This window comes from Myotis nattereri (assembly GCF_964212035.1).
Source record: "Myotis nattereri genome assembly, chromosome: X".
Classification (NCBI taxonomy): Eukaryota; Metazoa; Chordata; class Mammalia; order Chiroptera; family Vespertilionidae; genus Myotis; species Myotis nattereri.
Window position 1 is genome coordinate 119069342 of NC_138078.1, and position 21402 is coordinate 119090743.

General features: G+C 41.0%; 1 protein-coding gene across 1 annotated transcript in view; it reads right to left on the reverse strand.

Annotated features, from left to right (window-relative positions):
• Positions 1-948: 948 nt before the first annotated feature.
• The window catches only part of ZDHHC9 (zDHHC palmitoyltransferase 9), a 31426-nt gene continuing 10972 nt past the window's right edge, over positions 949-21402 (reverse strand). Inside the window, exons 3-10 of the mRNA XM_081081831.1 lie at positions 18860-19020; positions 13706-13864; positions 7953-8090; positions 6951-6999; positions 6100-6202; positions 4956-5059; positions 4457-4553; positions 949-2509 (exon numbers count right to left, since the gene is read on the reverse strand). Coding sequence (XP_080937957.1) covers positions 2396-2509; positions 4457-4553; positions 4956-5059; positions 6100-6202; positions 6951-6999; positions 7953-8090; positions 13706-13864; positions 18860-19020 — 925 coding nt within the window. The 3' untranslated portion in view covers positions 949-2395. The remainder of the gene's footprint in view (positions 2510-4456; positions 4554-4955; positions 5060-6099; positions 6203-6950; positions 7000-7952; positions 8091-13705; positions 13865-18859; positions 19021-21402) is intronic.

Genomic DNA, 21402 nt, shown 5'->3' on the forward strand with positions numbered 1-21402 from the left:
TTCCATGTTGACCCTTCACCTTAGAAAGAGAAAGCTCCTCTGACTGACATAAGGGTCAGCAGAAGAGTGGTTGAGGTAAGTTAAGGGAGGAGAGAAATCCGTCCTAATCCGGGAGAGAAGATGGGCTGAGACAGGGTGGGCTCAGAACTGACTAAAAAGAGATTCATCTGAGTGGTAGGTTAACTGGAAAAATCTAATAGCTTCCAAACTCTCCAGGGTTGGCGTTTTTTTGAACTAACTAAAATGTAACTATAAGGACTGAGAGAGCCAGAAAGAGAATGGTAAAGTAGAGGCAGAGAAGAGAAGAGCCCGAGTCTCTCTCTCTCTCTCTCTCTCTCTCTCTCTCTCTCTCTCTCTCTCTCCCTCCCTCCCTCCCTCCCTCTCTCTCAACTCAAATCCTGGTATAAGGAAAATAGAAAGACATAGAGAAAAATCTGGAAGCAGCCAAATTTCATTCATTCTGATTAACTGGAAAGAGTAAGATAGGAATTGGCAAGGAGTCTTGATTATAGACCACTTAAAATGAAATATATACCATCACTTGTAAAAGATCACTAACGAAGTATTTCCCAGGAGAGGTGCTGATGTGCCTCCTTTAATAACCAAGGCTCATTTACAATTAACGGCATTCATCTGCATTAACACAACATCTCAATAAAGAACTTGCTCTCTTAAGTGAATATACCCCCAACCCTCCCCATCTTGCTAACATTGTATAATGCCTTGAAAGCCCTTTCTTTAGAGTCCAGAATAAGGTGAGCTTTGGCCCAGAATGTAGTAGAAATCAATGGAGAGTTTGGGAGCTATCTCTCCCACTGAAGGGTCCCCCAGAAAATGGAACTAGCAACCCCTTCTACCCCCACCCCAATCCCACCCTACTACACAAAGACACTCACACCCCCATGATGATTCTTGAAATGGAAAGGGGAAGGAGGAGGCAGGCAGTTTGCATTAGACACAGTTTAATCACTTTCAAATAGATTAAAAGTTCTGATTTACACGTCCCCCTCCCCGTAAGTCATCCAGACAGGACCCTGGCTTAGAAAGAGAAAAACACAGGTGCTTTAGGAAATATAGCCACATATAATACATAAATCTTCTTCCCTGAAATAGAGCAGGTCCTGAGCAGAGCTGACTGGGGGGTGGGGGGGCGGTCACAGCCCGCACCCAGGGGTGAAGTGGCTCTGGGACTCTGCCGGTGGAAGTGCTGGAAGAGCGAGGCTGGCGGAAGCCCCTGGTGTGGTTATCAAGCCCGAGATGGGCCAAGGCCTTGGAGTGGGTCACTCGGGAGGGCAGCAGTGCTGGGCTTTCCCTCCTCACTCAGCTGAGGCCTACTGGAAGTACTAGCTGTCTTTTTTTACTTTTTCTTTTTTGAGGGAACATAGGAGAAGGAGAGGAGGGGAGGGGGAGGGAGGAGAGGAGAGGAGATCCTCTCTGTGCCTTGGTTTCCCCATTTGTGCATTCAGGGCCTCTGCAGGCCTCACACAGGGAGTCTGGGGGGTGTAGTGTTTAAGTGAGCACTCGGGCTTATTCTGAGGAGAGGAATCGCCAAAGTGCAGACTTTTATTACTGCCATTCCTGCTCCTAAAAGAGCAAGAGTCAGAAGGAAAACAAATTAAATGGGACTAGTGAGAAAGGAGGAGATAAGAGACAGAGAGTGCAAGGGGTGATGCCGTTGGCATCTCATGAATTCTTAATGAGAATGGCACGGGTATTAAAAAGTTTCCGGGTAATCTATAAGACATGTAAATTGTTATCTATACTGCAACTACTTACATATCTCTAATTGGAAAAGAGTGGGGCTTGGGGGTTAGAAAGTGGATGGGGGACAAAGGAGAAACTACATGAATAAATACAACAAGTGGAAGCTACCTGCCCCATTCCTGAAAGGATTTGTGGGCAATGTTGGCACTTTGTAGCCAGGAGAATCCTCTAACTCCACTCTCCATCCTCTTCAATTATGAAGCCTCAAGAATCCAGTTAGGATTCCCTAGCCAGAGTTCTCTGTGATCACCTCTGGACTCTTGCCATGCAGCAGTTGGAGATGATCTGAGCCAGTCTCAAGAACCTTTAACCCCACAAATGGGCCAACCACACCAAGCAGGAGAGCTAAGATCTGGAGGGAAGAAAGGGGAGTCCAAGGAGACTCCATGGAAAACCAGTGCGGGGGCCCAAGAGACCCATTTGTCCAGTTACCAGAGGTTACTGACATCTTCTGTGACTGCCTTGAGTCCAGGGAAAAAAAAATTTGCAGCAAGAAAATGCCAGTGTGCAATTGGCTGAATAAAGACCAAAGAAAAATAGCTTACTTGTTCTCTGTCTCAGGCTTATCTTCTCCCCTTAAATCTCTCACAGCCCTAATTAAACACAAACAAAAGTCTCTTCCATAGATGGGCTACTTGTCAGCTTCAGCCACCTCCTGTGGTGGCTCTGGAGGTTCCGGGGGTGGCATCTCTTCAGGAGTGCTGTCCTCCGGCATCTCATTTGAGCTCAGATGTTCTGTTAGGGCCTAAGAAGGGAAAGATAACAAATTCAATACAAAGCCCATCCTTGCCCAGCCAGTGTAGCTCAGCGGTTGAGCATCGACCTATGAACCAGGAGGTCACGGTTCGATTCCTGGTCATGGCACATGCCTGGGTTGTGGGCTCGATCCCCCATGTGGGGCGTGCAGGAGCAGCCAATCAGTGGCTCTCTCTCATCATTGATGTTTCTATCTCTCTCTCCCTCTCTCGTCCTCCCTGAAATGAATAAAAATATATTTTTTAAAATAAGCTCATCTTCAAAATCCAAATGGAGATAATCAGTAGACACTGAGCTCTTCCTCTGAACCCATCAACCACATGATGTTACAGATATGCAACCACCAGCACCGAACTCAGAACCAAGACCAGACTATCCTTGTCTTCTCAGCAGAGTACAACTGATGTTTCTTTGAATTCTATTCTTAACTGTTAGGAGAGATGCTTCCATTATTATTCATAATAATAATAATAATAGAGACCACAGATCATTACAGAGGCCCCTCTCCTTCACAAGAAAATGTTATAACGTACTTGTATAATAAAACCTGACTCAGTGGGTCTCAATCTTGTTTCTGCCCTAACACTTGGCTCTCCAAAACAGTGATTCTAAACCAAAGAGTGTGGGGTGGCAACATTTTTAGATGATATATGTGGTCTGAAAATGCCCCCAGAGCGATTCTAAAATATCATCTTTCCCACATTCAACTAAGAATTACTAATCTAAATTGTTAGGATTTAAGACCAGACTTATCAGAAACATTATATCCAAAATGATGATGATAATATATAAAAATGGGTTTGCTATAATTCAAAACAGAAACTTCAACATATAGGAAAACAAAGTAGAGAACAATTATCTACTTTACAGAAAGCATTCGCCTCACTGGACAGTGAGCTCCTTGAGAGCAGGGACATGGTTTGCCTTGTTCACTAGTGTATCCTGCGTCTAGCACAGTAGAATGTCGAAGAAATGAGTAGATCCTAATCTATACCACATGGGCACAAAAATCTGTGCTGGGGTCCAACCCCAGCGGGTCCAGGGGTCCCCAAAGGTGTAGACAGAGTCGGCGAAGAAGGAATGACACAGAGACAGTGTTCAGTTGATCAGCAGCCTAGCCAGGATCTCTAGCCAGGATCTGTCCAGGTTCTCCAGCCAGGTTCTGTAGCCATGTTCCCTCGCTAGGTTCTCCAGCCAGGTTCTGTCTGAGATCTCCAGCCAGGTTCAGTCACCAGGTTCTAGTCAGGTCCTCTTGCCAATTTCTGTAGTCAGGTTCAGTCCAGGATCTTTTGCCATGTTCTCTCGCTAGGTTCTGTCTCTAGGTTCTGAGGCCAGTTTCTGTCCAGGATCTTTTGCCATGTTCTCTCCAGCGAAGTTCTTCTGTCTCTAGAGAACGTTCTGTGTAGGTTCTGTGCCTAGGTTCTGTCTCTAAGTTCTGTCTTCCTAGTTCCGTCTTGTTACATCTGTATTTATACCAGTTGATTCCAATCCTATCAATCTCTATTCCAAAGGTTAGGGCGTTTATCTCCATTCCAGGGAGTAAAGATTATGTAGCTTAAGCATGATTGTTTGTAGTTAAAGTGATTAATTACCCGCCTGGCACTTAGTTAAGAGGTTTTATTCCCTCCCTAACTTCAGGGGAAAATCCCTACCTGGGGAAACAACCTTTCTCGGAGAGGTGACCTTGGTTAAAACACATAGTGCCAAGAAGGTGAGCAAACATATAAAGAACAGTATGCCATACACTCCAGGTCCCTTGAAACAGCAAGGATGGACTGGCTCCCGGCAGATCTGAGGCAATGTCAGGGCAAAAGCAGAGACAGGGAAGCTGGGGCTATTGAACACGAAATTGCCTAACTGTATCTCTAAGGTGTAAATTTAGCTACACTCTCCATCACCAGCTTACCCTTAATGTCTTGAAGTCGGGAACACTTACTGGGCTCTGTGGCAAGAGGCTACTACTGGTCTCTTGAGTGCTAGGAGGTCGACTTCCACTTTCCTCCAGTGGTAAAATTCCTCTTCTATCCAGCACACTGAAGGAGACAGGACAGTTAATAAAGCACTTCCCATTCCCCCCTCCAGCCACCCACCCTCTGAACCTTGCTGTGTGGACTGGAAAACATAAACCTGCCCTTTGGCAGTCTAGCCTGATCCTAGCACATGCCTCCTATCTTCCACTCACTTTCTCTTCCACAACCAGGGCATACTACATTAACCAGGGCAAGAAACAAATGAAATAAGAATGAAAGGTCATCTCTTTAAAATAATCATCCTGTGGTCTATGGTCCATGTAGATATGGCACCAAGGGACAATCCCTGGGAAGTCCTATTTGACACCAAAAGGTCACATTCAGAAGGAGGCATCATACCAGGCAACAGGAATGGCTTGAGTTGCTCAACCCAAGAGTCCCAGGACCTTCTAGTCCCCTGAGTACCTGGGGGGCAAGGGGCCACACAGCACTTCACAGCAGTTCTTCACAATGTTGCCATGGCTGTAGGGATTCTGGACTCGATTCTTCCCTGTCCATGAGCCTTTGATCTGCAAGATAAAAGCCAAGGCTTACATTAAAATTTATGTTGAAGAAATACATGTAGCATGGGAAGATGAAAAAGTTCTGGCGATGGGTAATAGTAATAGTTGCACAACAAGATGAATGTACTTAATGCCACTGAATTATACACTTAAAATAGTTAACATGGTACATGTTATATAATGAATATCTTACCACAATAGAAAAAAAAGAAATACAATGCATAGCCATTGGAAAATATCCACAATAGAGTGAAAAAAAGCAGATAACTAAACAATAGTATATATTTTCATTTAAAAATTCAAAATATATAGTCACATAAACAAACAGGAACAAGTCTAGACAACTCTAGATTATAAATCATACCATTAACAGTGGTAATGTATAGAAGGTAAAGTTACAGGGACTTATTTGATATTTTTGTTCATCTGTATTTTTTTATTTTCTGCAATGAACATGGGTTAATTGGTAACTTTTAAAAAGCAAGGATTTATTCCGTGCACCTGTCCTTGTACATCCCTAATCCAGAAGCACCAATTAGTCTTTAAAGACCTATGAATAGCTAAAGACCTTGTACCTCCCCAACCATTCAACCTCTTCTTCTTAATTCTCTACAGGCATTCAGTTCCAAACAAAGCAGTCTGCTTTCTTCTCCACACTTCAGATTTAATAGTCTCCCACGCTAGGTTTCTGCCTGCCTCAACCTCCCAGGCCCTGGAGACTCAGTTCTCTAGCAGGTAACAAGAGAATAGGCTTTAGAAAAAGAAGAATATGTGATGAGCCCTAGCCAGTTTGGCTCAGTGGATAGAACATCGGCCTGCAGACTGAAGGGTCCCAGGTTCGATTCCAATCAAGGGCACATGCCCGGGTTGCAGGCTCGATACCCAGTGGAGGGGGCGGGGCATGCAGGAGGCAACCAATCAATGATTCTCTTTCATCATTGATGTTTCTATGTCTCTCTCCCTCTCCCTTCTTCTCTGAAATCAATAAATAAATATACATTAAAAAAAGAAGAATATGTGATGAGAAGATGGGAAGGTTGACTCACGTCTTCATTGGTTGTCTGGTTGAGAGCCACAAGGAAAGTGTGAAATCCAGTTAGTCCCACGACGGACCAGAGTGTGAAGAAACAAATGAGTACTTCTAGAACAGTGAGGTGATGTTAAGGAATGTTGAAGCCACACCAGCAGACTCAATGCTTCACCCTTCTCATGGCACCAGTCTTTACCTCTCGGAACACGTCACAAATGGCCAAGTATCCATACATAACAGATGAATTCTAAACTCTCTGGGTACATCCCTTATGACAGGTAAAGGACTCCTGTCTGTTCACTATGAGTAACTCTCTAACATCTCTAGCACATTTAGGTGTCCCTCTGTTTTTAGATCATTAGCTTTTTGAAGGGGATGTTTAGGAGGGGGCCAAAACTAAACAATGCTGGCCATCACTGCTAATGGAAAATCCATCCAAAAATAAAACTTTATAAATGAAAAATTGGTGGAAAAAACAGGATGTGATTTATAGAAATCCCATCTGAATATTCTTTTCAGAAATGCAACTGCTCTACAAAGTAAACATTAGCTGTAACAGGAAGGTGGACTTCCAGCAAGTGACAGAAGAGATATATTGAGGCATAGATAGCCCACTCAGAGGCAGGGGTGAGTGTGTGATCAGAAGGAACTGAAAGGGAGGCAGTAGAGAAGGGGGTAAAGCAAACGCCACCCTTTAAGTCTTGGTCATCTTCCATTCTGATTGCTACCACTAAGACTACATTGTTTTCCAGAATTTGGCACTCTCTGTTGTCTGAAAAATGCGATGATGGGAGAACTGCAGAGAGAAAGCATGCTGGAAAGTAATTTAAAAAGGATTCACAGGGACATACTGCCAGGGGAGGATATGTTCCAGGAGTTTCTTTCAACGTCTCCAGGAAGCCAATTTTCAAGGATTCTATGAAATTGGGAGTAGTAGTAGAGAAAAAAAAAAATTAGTGGCTTTAATTTTTAAAAAATGCACATTTATCCTAATACTGTACTTACTCACTTCCTCCTCCCTATCCCTTGTTACAAGCTGGCAAGAAATAAGCCCTCGCCCAGACAAGGGACTCACACCCCCAAGGAGGTAGTCTCCTGACCAAAGGGTTCACATCTCCAATGCAGGACCTGGAAATGGTCTAGAGAGTCGGGCAGAAGCCAAGCATCTGGCTCCCCTCCCTTTTCCTTAGCCCTCACTATGGGCATGGAGGGGGATATTCATTCATAGATAAAATAAATAAGAAACACCCCTAAAAATCATCTCTCCTCACCAATCCGTGTCCTCCTTTGTTCAAAATCCATCTGAGAACTCGTCCCTTCCCAGGAAGTTGTTTTGATTAAGACCACTCGTTTAATTCCACATTCCCTCTGCTCTTATTTGTTATCCGCTGATTTATGTGTGTGTATGTGTTTGTACACATGCACACACATAGGTGTGTATTTTCTATCTCCCAAAGTAAACCAGAAGCTACTAAAAGGCATTTCTCAGATATAACCCCTTCTACCACGTGGCACAGGGCAGATATTATAAAGCGGAAGAAGAGAGGATGCCGACAGCCAAAAGACATCCCCAACCTTTGGGATCACCTCAGAAATGCCCAGTACTCTGGGTACAAACCAGTTATTATGGCCATGGTCCCCAGCAGAGGCCAGTGAGAAGGCCAACTCACTCAGTAAATACTGATTGATGTGAGCTGAGGTTTGGAGCCCTACTCAAGAGCAGACAGTAGTGCTTATTTCTAGCTGGTCCTAAGGTGCCTTCACAATGGTAAAGTCCCATCAGGAAATGCAACCACTCCCCTAAGCTGTCCTCAAGTCTTCTCCCATCCCACCCCCACTCCAACAACAGGCACTGCCCTGCATACTCACTGAGGGCCACATAGACGATATTGAAGGCGAAGACATAGATGGTGAGGAGGGAGAGAGAAAGGATGAAGAGGTAGAAGTAGCGGTAGTTCCTCTTTCCAACACAATTCCCCACCCAGGGGCAGTGATGGTCGAAGCGCTCTGTGGGAAAAAGAGAATCTAGTGTCAAAGCCTCCAAAACACAGTGCAACCCCACCATTCACATCTGAATAACTAATTCAAAGACCCACAGATCATTGCCTATTTCAATTGTAAAAAACTGGTTTCCATTTTTCACTTTTTCACAATGTTTTTTTAAAAATATATTTTATTGATTTTTTACAGAGAAGAAGGGAGAGGGATAGAGAGTTAGAAACATCGATGAGAGAGAAACATTGATTCAGCTATCTCTTGCACACTCCCCACAGGGAATGTGCCCGCAACCAAGGTACATGCCCTTGACCAGAATCGAACCTGGGACCCTTCAGTCCGCAGGCCGACGCTCTATCCACTGAGCCAAACCAGTTAGGGCTCACAATGTTTTCATAGCCATCTCATTTGATCCCCACAATCACCCTAGAACAGGGGTGGGCAACCTTTTTGTGAGTGCATGCCAAAACCAGCAAAATCTCTGACTCAAAAATCTTCTGCGTGCCAACCCTAATTTTTTGAGAACATGTTACGCCTACTTGATATCTCTTAAGGTGTACGTATGTGAAGAACCTTGAAGAAATAATAAAATTCATTCGAGCGACAAAAACTCAGTATATGATGATGAAAACTACATTTATTTTTTAATGTATATATGTACATTGATAGTCCGACAGAAAACTTTATGACTCCATTTGATATTATCAGTGGGACTTTGCTGCCAAGAGAAACAGAAATTTATTCCCCTTTCGTTAGTACTGGTGGGCAAAGCAAGAGAGAAGGTTTCATTTTTATAGAGTGAAATTTTAAATAAGTAGGTGAGGTGGTTGTCTTGTCAATGAAAACCCGTCGCGTCTGAGGCTGAAACCAAAACACTGGTCGGATCTAGGAAGGCAGGGAGAGTTAAGGCAGAGGCATAGAAATTGCTCTTCCCCTCTCTCGTCAATCCATGTCTATGGTCTTTAAGATAACTTGTTATGTAAAATTATTTATTTATCTAAGATGCACCTACACTGAATTTATCTGAAAAATAAAAAAGTCGATATTAAGGAAAAAATTGTAAATGTAAGATTATAAGAAAGGGTTTCGCGTGCCAGCAAAAGTTACTGGCGTGCCATGTTTGGCACGCGTGCCAGGGGTTGCCCACCCCTGCCCTAGAAGTTGAGCAAAAGAAGATATTCTTTTCCCCATTTTACTGCAGAGGAAACTAAGGAACTGAGGGGTTAAGTCCCACTGCCAGTTAACAGCAGAGACTTTGCTTTTCAAAAAAAAAAAATCTTAGTAGGTAGGCCTACTAAGTTAGGAAGAATAAATAGGTGAAAATAGCCAAGCAATTTTTGAAAAATGAGTAGTGTGGTTTTTCTTAACCTCCAGTTAGTAAAAGACTATAAAATTATAATACTTAAAATGGTGTGGCATAGCCAGAAACAGACTCTAGAATGTGTAAGAATTTACTGTCTAATAAAAGCAGCATTACAAAATCAGTGGTGAAAGGAAGTACTTTTCCATAAACAACACTGAGACAATTGGCTATTTGGTGGAAAACTTAAAATTTTCCCCTTCACACTATTTATCAAAATGAATTCCAGATGAATTAAAGAGTTAAATGTAAAAACAAAGTGACCTCAGCAACGTCCCATGCACCAAGAAGTCATCAGTTAGATTGCCAGTCAGGGCACATGCCTGAGTTGCGGGCTCAATCCTCAGTGTGGGGCTTGCAGGAGACAGCCAATCAGTGATTCTCTCTCATATTGTGTTTCTCTCCTCTTTCCCCCTTTCTCTTCCTCTCTCTCTCTAAAATCAATAAAAAACACATTTTTAAAAAAATTACTTTTAAAAAAGAAGGTGACTACCTGTAAGACAGATAGGGAAACCTCACCAGAAATCAACCCTGCCAATACCTTGATCTTGGACTTCTAAATGTCAGAATTAATTTCTGTTATTTAAGTCACCCAGCCTGTGTATTTTGTTATGGCAGCCCAAGCAGACTAATGCAAGTATATACCCAAGAGTGGAATTGCTGGACCATATCTTAACTTTTTGAGGAACTGGCAAACTTTTCCACAGTGGCTGAACCATTTTACATTCCCACCAAAAATGTATGAAGGTTCTAACTGTACCATATCTGTATATTAAATAATTTTGATTACAATATTACAATAATGAATAAAATGGAATCATGAATAATATCTAATGATAGGAAACTGCCTTAAAAAACTAGACTATAGCCATGTGATGGATTATATACAGTCATTAAACTAAAATATTCAAAAGACATGAACTAAAGATGTAAAAAATGCTTAAGATATAATGTTAAATGACAAAGGTAGGAATAAAAACTCAATCATGTATGATCTAATTTCACAAACAAGAGTGAGGCTGGAAAGAAATACAGCAAAATGGAGAGTGAGTTTGGGATTAGATTTTATTTACACTTTCTGAACTCCCTGTATTTTCTACAATAAACATGTATTATTTAATGAATCAAAAAGGCACAAAGAATAATGCATATCATTTTTAAAGGACAATGAACTGTATACTGACAAAAATAATAAGACTGTAAGAATGATACCTCTCCCAGTTAAAGGGCTACAATATATCTTTTCAGAAAAGAGAAGTAAAATGTAGAAAAGAATGACATGTTCAAGTCTTACTCTAAACCAGCGGTTCTCAACCTGTGGGTCGCGACCCCTTTGGCAGTCGAATGACCCTTTCACAGGGGTCGCCTAAGACCATCCTGCATATCATTACGATTCATAACAGTAGCAACATTACAGTTATGAAGTAGCAACGAAAATAATTTTATGGTTGGGTCACAACATGAGGAACTGTATTTAAAGGGCCAGAAGGTTGAGAACCACTGCAGTCTAAACAAACCTATCATATAAAAATACTGGAAATGCAGGTTTATACAGATATATTTTTACTGTACTTTAAATCACTTTTTTTCTTATAATATATGCAATACAAGGAAACATCATCACTCATAATCCCACAACCTATAGATAACAAACTAAGAGCATTCTGGAGTATTTCCTTTCATATCTCTTTACACATATTCATATTTTTTAAATGTCTAACTGATACATATAGCCTGTCTTCTATTTTATTTCATTTCACTTTCTGGCATAAGGTTTTCCCATAAAAGTCCACTATGTGAATGTTCCACAATTTATTCAACCATTTATCTACTGGTTATTTACTGGTTAAAAATTCAAATTTTCATTATTATATTAATCCTGAGGTACATATTTCCACACCTAAATCTTTTATCACATTCTTGATTATTTTCTTAGGAATTTCTAGAAAGGTAATCATTGACATCAAAGGGTATAAATGTTTTAAGGTTTTTATCAATCTTATTAGGTTGCTTTCCAAAAAGTTTGTTCCAATTTACACTCCTATGAATGCAGCACTAAGCATTATCAGGTTTTCCTTGCTTATTATCTAGATTTTAAAAGGTCCTGCTTTAATTTTTATTTCTTTGATATTTAGTAGGGATAATTTTTTTTCATGTTAACTAGCTAATTGTATCTTTTGTTTTGTAAACTGTCCATATTTCTACTGAAATGTTAGTGGTTCTTTTTTAAAAATCAATTTGTGCCCTGGACTGTTTGTTCAGTGGTTAGAGCATCAGCACACATTCCGAATGGTCTTGGGTTTGATCCCTGGTCAAGGGCACATACCTCAGTTGCAGGTTTGATCCCCAGTCCCGGTCAGCATGTGCAGGAGGCAATCAATCGATGTGTCACTCTCACATCGATGTTTCTCTCTCTCTCCCTTCCACTATATCTAAAAATATCAATGGAAAAAATATCCTCAGATGAGGATTTTAAAAAATCAATTTGTATGTGTTCTTTATATTTAAGAATATTACCCTGACCAGTTTGGCTCAGTGGATAGAGCGTCGGCCTGTGGACTAAAGGGTCCCAGGTTCAATTCTGGTAAAGGGCATGTACCTTGGTTGCCGGCACATCCACAGTGGGGGGTGTGCAGGAGGCAGCTGATCGGTGTTTCTCTCTCATTGATGATTCTAACTCTCTATCCCTCTCCCTTCCTCTCTGTAAAAAATCAATAAAATATATATATTTTAAAAATAATATTAATAAGGAGAGGGAATTCTTTATGAAAACCTTCACATCAGACATTCATGAAACATTAAGTTTCCTGGCCCATTTAAAATGGGTTTCAGTTCGCTTGGCCAGTGTGGCTCAGTGGTTGAGCCTCAACCTATGAACCAGGAAGTCACGGTTTGATTCCTGGTCAAGGTACAGGACCAAATTGCAGCTTGGTCTCCAGTGTGGAGTGTGCCAACTGATGATTCTCATAATTGATGTTTCTATCTCTCCCTCTCCTTTCCTCTCTGAAATCAATAAAAATATATTTTTTAAAAAATAAATAAATAAAATAAAATGGGTTTAAATTTCTAAAAATACTACCTACATGTAGCTTTTTACCCTATAAAGTAAGATATATTTTCAAGCTTTGTCTAAAGAACTGGCTAATAAGAAGAAAACAATGTACCCAGGCCTATTCTATGGCACATATAAAGAACACGGGAAGTAAGCCTAGTAATAATATAAGGAATTGATCATATGTGCCTATTGATAGACACATTTACTGACTGTTTCTGATCTTTCCAGGGCTCAGTACACAGTAGGCAGTAATTACAACTAAACCACATACATGTGGCTAAAAGCACAGATACATTATGCACACACATACACCCAAAACCCTTGTAACAGCAGCAGAGAAAGAAAAAATGAGAGTTTGGGAATCATACCTGTTCCAGCTTCATCTCTTACTAATTATATGAACCCACATAAAGGTGCTTCACCTATTTCCTCATCTGTAAAATGGGGATAATACCTATCTCCTGGGATTCTTACAAGCCTTAAATGAGAGAAAGGGAAAACACTTCACATAGTGCCTAGTTACTAGGGCCTAGTATATAGTAGGAACTCAATAAATGCTAACAACTTTCTTCTTGGGAATACTACTTCTTACAAAGTCCTTCCTTCCCCAATGCTGCCCTCCAGTAGACTCTCCTCGACCCCTATGCAAGGTGGGTTCCACTTGAAACAGATCCAGTAAAGAAAATATAGATTTGAAAAACAGGTCATTTGCCTTAGCCGGTTTGGCTCAGTGGATAGAGTGTCGGGCCAAGACTGAAGGGTCCCGGGTTGGATTACGGTCAAAGGCGTGTACCTCGGTTGCAGGCTCAATCCTCAGCACGTTCAGCGCATGTGTGGAAGCCAACCAATTGGTGTGTCTTTCTCACATCAATGTTTCTCTCTCCCTGTCTCTCCCCATCCCTTCCACTCTGTCTAAAAATCAATGGAAAAAATATCCTTGGGTGAGGATTACTAAAACAAAAACCCAACAGGTCATTTATTTCCCCATTTACCAAAAAGGTTGTTTGTTTGTTTTTTTTTAGACTGGCAGATATTTAAATTCCAATTTGATCTACAGAAGTACAGTTGATTTACAGTTGTTCAGATGCTTGTTTCCTGTCTAATTCTAGCTTTCCCATCTACCCCTACTAATTTTTTCAAGAAAAAATTACCCTGACCCTCTTCTTCAACTCAACCTTTCCCCCCAGACAATGCCCTAATGATTTTACTCACCCACACAGTTGTCACAGATGCTGCAATGGGAGGCCCGGGGAGGCCGGAAGATCTTGCACGTATAACAGTATTTCAGCTTTACAATCTGGTTGTTAATCTGGAAATTCTTGATACGAGGGGGTGGTCGTTGGCCCTGGGGCACCGCACCATTGGTAGCTTCTGTAGATCAGTAAAGACTGTTAACATCACTGCCAGCCATTGTTTGAACCCAAAGGTCTCACCAGTTGTCTAAAAGCAATGGGAGTATTCAAAGGTTCCTTAGGCCCACTGTCTTCTTCATACTAACATTTCCAGGGTAGACTCTCAACATCAGATTCCACTGAGTGCCATGCAATTCTTTTGTGTGCATGTGAAAAATTGTTTTGAAGTTTTTGGCTGATTACAAAGAAAAATATTCATAAAAGAAGAAATAAAATGGCTAAAAACAGGAAATGAAAACATCCAACTTCGCTCATAATCAAAAAAATAAGAATTAACACAAAGATACCACTTCCACCTACTATATTAACACATATTTAAAAGGATAAAAATACCTAGTGAGCCCTAGCTGGTTTGGCTCAATGGATAGAGCATCGGCCTGTGGACTGGGTACCAGGTTCAATTCCAGTTAAGGGCACATGCCTGGGTTGCAGCCTTAATCCCCAGTGTGGGGTGTGCAGGAGGCAGCCAATCAATGATTCTCATCATTGATATTTCTATCACCCACTCCCTCTCCCTTCCTCTCTGAAATCAATAAAAATATATATATTTTTAAAATGCCTAGTGATGCCCTGGCCAATGTTTCTAAGTTCTGCGAGTGTCCACCGTCACACTGAAATGTCATGGGTTTGATTCCTAGTCAAGGGCATGTACCTGAATTGCAGGTTCGATTACCAGACCCCTCAGAGCACGTGCAGGAGGCAACCAATTGATGTGTTTCTCTCACATCAATGTTTGTCGCTCTCTCTCTTTCTCTCCCCGCTCTCTCTCCCTAAAAATCAATGGAAAATATCCTTGGGTGAGGATTAAAAAATACTTAGTGTTGGCAAGGATGGGGAAAAGGTATTTTTATACATTACCAGTAAATAATGTAGCAGTGGCTATCAAAATTTTAAATGTGTTTACTTTTTGACCCAGGAATTCTACTTCTAGGAACTTATCAAAATTACAAAGAGTTGTATAAAAGATATTGACATAAGGATATTTGTCATGGAGTCCCTTTTATAGTGAAAATCTGAAATAACTTCAATGTCATAATAGGAGGTTGGTTAAGTAAATTATGATACATGCATAGGATGGAATATTATGCAGCCTTTTAAAATGGTGTAGACAAGCGAATGATGACAAGAAAAGATTCACAATATCTTGCAAAAATAAAATATATGAAGGAAAAAAGGGTAATACTTAGAAAAACAATTATTTTAAAATAAGAGTAATACATGTTTATTGTAAAAATTTTGGAAAAATAGAAAATATAAAAAAATAAAGATATTTTTTCAGCTCAAGGATATGCATGCATTTTAGTGTATTTCCCTTTATCTTCCCTTAACAGATAAACATTTATGATTTTTTTAAAATTTGAGATCATGTTATAAATGCAATGTTAGACCCTGTGTTTTTCACTTAAGATTATACAATAAACATTTTTCTATTATTATTTTTTCTGAAAACATTATTATTGGCCATATAATATTCCATCATATGCATGTACTATTATTTATTTACTCATTCCATATTGTTGGGGATTTAAGTTGCCTCTGGTTTTTTACTATTTAAATTCTGCTGCATGCAAATAGATGTGTATTTCAGAGGGAAGGGGAGAGGAGGGTGGGAAGAGATTAACCAAAGAACTTATATGCATATATGCATCACCCATGGACACAGACAATAGTGCGATGAAGGCCTGGGAAGGGGATTGGAGTGGGGCAGGGGGGAAGAAGGGGCAAGATGGGGTCAATGGGGGGGGAAAGGGGGACATCTGTAATGCTTTCAACAATAAAGATAAATTTAAAAAATTATGCTACATTAAAAGTTATAATATTACAAATAAAGCTAAATCCCCTTGAACACCACACTCTGATCCCAACCCCCTCCATCCTTCCTCAAGAATACATTCATGTGTTAAAAATAATTTCTAAAACATACAGAAAAAAGAAAAGCATGTTGAAGTCTGAGCAGTAATATATGAAGTTGCCAGCATTAAAATAGCTAGTGCCATATTAAGATGAAAAAGAAAAAAGAAAAAGAAAAATGATGCGCTAAAAATCCTTCTACAGTAATTTGTGTAAATCTGTCTATTTCCTTTAGCTAAACCCGGACAGAAGTGGAATTACTGGGTCAAAGGGTATGAACCCTTAAAGCCCATATTACTATTGCCAAACTGCTTCCCAAATTGATAGATTTGCACGCCGCCCATCTGCAGCATATGAGAGTGCCTGTCTTATTGCACTCTCCCTATGCAGGGTAATTCTAAAAACATAATATTTTTTAATTCGTTTTGATTTTAAAAATATCTGCCATATGGAACATTTTTCCCTTTTTTGCAGAGTGGGGTGGATGCTGTGAAATCAAACAATAACAGTGTTTCACAAGTCTTACAAGGATGGGGATGGCTGTTCATTAGAGGATATGAGTACCAGCATGGCACCTGCCACCTTAATATTCCTTTGTATGTGCTTTACATGAAGGCACCTGGAAGACAGAGTTCATGGTTCATCCTCCCTATGAAGTGCTATGATGCAAGGGAATCACCCGCCTTCTCTCGTTTCTCCTCACCCATAGCATACCCAGTACAGTAAGTTCTCACTTAGCATCTTCGATAGGTTCTGTGACTTTAAATGAAATGACATATAATGAAACCAATTTTACCATAGGCTAATTAATATAAACAAGAGTTAAGTTCCTACGGTATCTCACCCATGTTATAATGAAACTATGTTATTCAAGGACCTGCTGTACAGAGCTGAAAACTGAATGTAAGTTGACAAAAACTTGTTAGCATAAAAATAAACATATGCATGGGTATGAACTCAAGAATGCACTCTTCTATCGAGAGAAGCATGTTAAATGCAGAGGTCACAAATATGATGTCTCGCGCTTGGCCCCCAAACCCAGTGATCTGTCAAAACAGAGCTAACCTTGCTAAGGAACCTGTTGTGACATGCACAAAGACAAGTCAATTAATAATTTTTTTAGCCCGGCCAGCATGGCTCAGGGGTGGAGGGTCAACCTATGAACCAGGAGATCATAGTCTGATTCCCAGTTGGGACACATGCCCAGGTTGCGGGCTCAATTCCCAGTGTGGGGCATGCAGGAGGCAGCAGATCAATGATTCTCTCTCATCATTAATGTTTCTATCTCTCTTTTCCTCTCCCTTCATCTCTGAAATTATATATATATATATATATATAAAATTATTAATGGACATAAAATTCAATCTGAAAATATAAAAGACACTATTTTTTGGATAAGCAGATAATATAAAAATGTAAACTGTCGCCCTAGCCCAGGGTGGGCAAACTTTTTGACTCGAGGGCCACAATGGGTTCTTAAACTGGACCGGAGGGCCGGAACAAAAGCATGGATGGAGTATTTGTGTGAACTAATATAAATTCAAAGTAAACATCATTACATAAAAGGGTATGGTTTTGTTTTTTTTTTTAGTTTTATTCATTTCAAACGGGCCGGATCCGGCCCGCGGGCCATAGTTTGCCCACGGCTGCCCTAGCCAGTTTGTCTCAGTGGAAAGAGCCTGCGGACTGAAGGGTTCCAGGTTCGATTCCAGTCAAGGGCACATGCCCAGGTTATGGGCTCCGTCCCCAGTAGGGGGCGTGCAGGAAGCAGCCGATCAATGATTCTCTCATCATTGATATTTCCATCTCTCTCTCCCTCTCCCTCTTCAAAATCAATACAAATATATTTTTAATGTAAATTCTCTCAAAAATAATACATAACTGTAGCCCTAACAGGTTTGGCTCAGTGGATGGAGCATCAGCCTATGGACTGAAGGGTCCCGGGTTCAATTCAGTCAAGGGCACATGCCCAAGTTGCGACCTCAATCCCTGGTAGCAGGCGTGCAGGAGGAGCCGATCAATGATTCTCTCTCATCACTGATATTTCTATCTCTCACTCTCTCCCTTCCTCTCTGAAATCAATAAAAATAAATAAATAAATAAACAAACAAACAAATAAATGTAATACCTATTAGAACCCCGACAGGTTTGTGTTTTGAATTAAATAAAATAATGTTAAAATTTAAAAAAAAAAACACACAAGCAAACACACACCCTAAAAGAACTAAAGGCTAATCACAGACTGGTGCTCAACTGATGTAGCTTTTAGTCTTTTAAGTCCTGGGTCCCTTTCTTCTACTCTATTTGGCTTGTATGCTGACTCAAGCTACTTGGGTACTGGAAGTGAGAACAATTTAGGCAGGCACTGCTGTTGGGTCTGGTGGGCTCCCAGTTCCTGCTAGCACTGGCATCGTGGCCTTCTTTCCCAGTGTGAGTTCCCAGAATATCTATCCTCTCTAGCCCTGGGATGTCCTGCTTCAATTCCTGAAGCCACCCTGGCTCCTAGGTAGTGTAATACTCTATCTCTATCCCAGAGAGTCCTACCCTTAGCTGCAGACTGCTCTGTAATGAAACTGTAACTGCTTCCTTATCATTTCTAGAATTCTCAATGGTTCCTGGCACCATAGTTGACCCCTCTCACCTTGTGTGTTCTCCTAAAGCAGGAATTCTTGGTCATGGACCCATGAATGTGCTTTAAAAGTTCTATGAATCCTTGAAATTACATACAAAATTGTATGTATGTGCATGTATGTAAGGATATTTTTACTAAGAGAAGGTTTATAGCTTTCATGAAAAAATCAAATGAGTTGATGATGCCCAAAGAGTAAAAAAATAAATAAATAACCATCCTCTTGGGAATAGTACAGCAGACCTTGGTAACAAATCCCTCCCGAAAAGCAACCCAACACAAGAATAAAAAAGGAAGCATGACTTTCAAACCTTGCTTCAGCTGCCTTAGCAAATGCACAGGGTGGGCATGATCTCAGATTCAGGATCTCAGAGGGAAAAGCCTAGAAATGATTGTTAATCTGCAACCACTATTCTGATGCCATTCCCTTACTAATTAAAGCACAGCATCTTGCCAGCTGGTTAGAAAACCCACCTATCTCCATTTCTATGAAAGCTGCTTCATCTGGTAGGGCTCGAGGGATCACTCCAGGGTCACTGAAGCTGGTCCTCAACAGTGTAGCCATGGAGAAAAGGAAGAGCATGGCAGCAAACACAGGGATGGCAGGAGATAGCTGGACAGCCAAGTAACGGCATCTGGAGAAAGCACGCAATTGAACATTTAGTTATACCTAATCCTACGTGGACCACGAATTGTTACCAGTATGTCAACAAAACAAGCAATACCTTGAGGGCAGGGACCATGCTTTTTACTTCACCTGAAACACCCAAAACTCCTAACAGTAGTTCCGTACATAACGGGAGCTCAACAAATACTTAACTGATTGATGCCATCTATAACATACAGAAGACAGTCTCAAGGGACCTCTCCTACCCCCCAAGCCCAGGCCCTCCTTGTCAGCCTGCTGGGAGTCACATTTCCTCTGTGCCTTAGGAAAGGCTCACAACTGTTAAGATCAGGGAAGCCACCGAGCCTGGACCTGTAAGCATCACAGGTTGCTCTCACTCTGGGAATGTCTTGAGCTTTTCCTATGCACCCATATGGCATTAGGCCTGAACTCCAGGAGGAGGAAGAAAGATCAGGACTAGTCATGAAGAAAGGTCCAAGTGTCAGACAAAGAACATGTTCAGCATGCTTCAAGGCCAATAAAAAGCTTCAGCATGGCTCGGTGGTTGAGCATCAACTTGTGAACCAGGAGGTCATGATTCAATTCCTGATCAGGGCACGTGCTCAGGTTGTGGGCCCGATCCCCAGTGTGGGGCATGCAGGAGGCAGCCAATCAATGATTCTCTCCTATCATTGATGTTTCTATTTCGCTCTCCCTTTCCCTTCCTCTCTGAAATCAATAAAAATATTTTTTTAAAGCTTCAGGGCTGCTGACTGACTTTGCAACATCCATTCCTCTTCTCTCCTCAATTAGCTCAGCTAGTAGGTAACTAGTGACCATAAGGAAATAAGAAAATTGTTTCTCCTGAGCACCCCTTCCCAACATCATGTTTGTTCCCCACTTTCTTCATAATTCACCTAGAAGGCCATACCTCTTCCTCTCTGGATATCTCAACCCTACTCATCTGTCAGGTCCTAGAGACATCAATGCCATCATTGTCATCATCACAATCATAATTTACTGAGCACTCACCATATGCCAGACACGGCACTAAGCTCTTTATATGCATGATATCATCCAATTCTCACACTAAATCTATGAGGTAGAGTCCATTATACCCATTTGATAAATGAAGAATCTGGGATGTAAAAAGGTCTTGTCTCCTCCAGAAGGCTTAACCTAAGCTGCACTAATCTGTCCACATCATCCTCACTGCCAGAGCCTTGTATTGTTTTCTGTTTTTTACTATGTTGACCTCATCTCCCCCAACTGGACTTCATAGGAGCAAGAATCTTCTCTTTTTGGAACAGGAATGCTTGGGTTTGAATTCTGGCTCTACCAGGTCCTAGCTGGGTGTCTTAGTTTCTTTCAGTCTCTTTATCTGTGAAATGAAGATAATAATAGAACTTCATGGGGTCATTGTGTGGATCAGATGTATGAATATAAATAAAGTGCTTAGAACTGCACTTGACACACAGTAAATGCTAAGTAAATGCCAGCTATTAACATTATCATCACAGTTCTATATCTCCCAGAGCCTAATCCAAGTATGTGAATAAAGAAGCTATCAACAAATACTTGTTGAGTCAATTTCCAACCAAATAAATGGGAATGTGTGATGAGAGTTACCACTGACCTATTTTTATTCTCCTCCTCCTGGCACATTTTCTCCTTCAACACAGAGATCTTCTCTTGGAGGCAGACTATAACTGAACAAGCAAGAGCCAGAGGGAGAGTGGAGAAAGTAAGCTAAGGAAAAAGGCTTACTTCATTGGCATGGGGATCAAGTAAGCTGCTGTCCACTCTAAATGTTTAACCCTGGGTTGTACATTCACTGCAGTTTTGGAACAGTCCCCAGGAGATCCTCCCTGCTTTCTTGCCGCACACATGACTCCATGGGTGTGCAAGCCAACTATACTATAGGCTGAGCTGTTTGTCATGAAGCTGAACACATATAGTGAACTTGCAAAATGATTTCTGTGGCTTTTTGTATGCTTGCCTGCTTATTTGTTTTTTTAAGAAAATCCTTGGTCATAGTTTGCTATTGTATGGTTGACTTCCTTCTCCTAAAGGCCAAGGGTAGGGGAAAATGTTGAGAGAAATGAAGGATATGGCTAACTGAGTTCAGGGTAATTAAGTACCCTCTTCTTCATTGTTCCCCTTCACTATCACAGATAATCAAGAAGTAAATTCAGAAATGAAAGTCCCCTCTACTTATCAGGGACCCAAAGGCCACAGTAAAAACACAAGACTCCAGTTCATGAACAAGCCAAGTGAAATCACCACGCTAACAGAAATCAGCCATCTTCCTAAGATCATTATTGAAAACAAAGAAGTAATGTCTCCAGGACTCGCACTGCCTTGGACAGGACTCGCACAGTCTCCAATCAAAAGCCTTAGAAAAATCAGA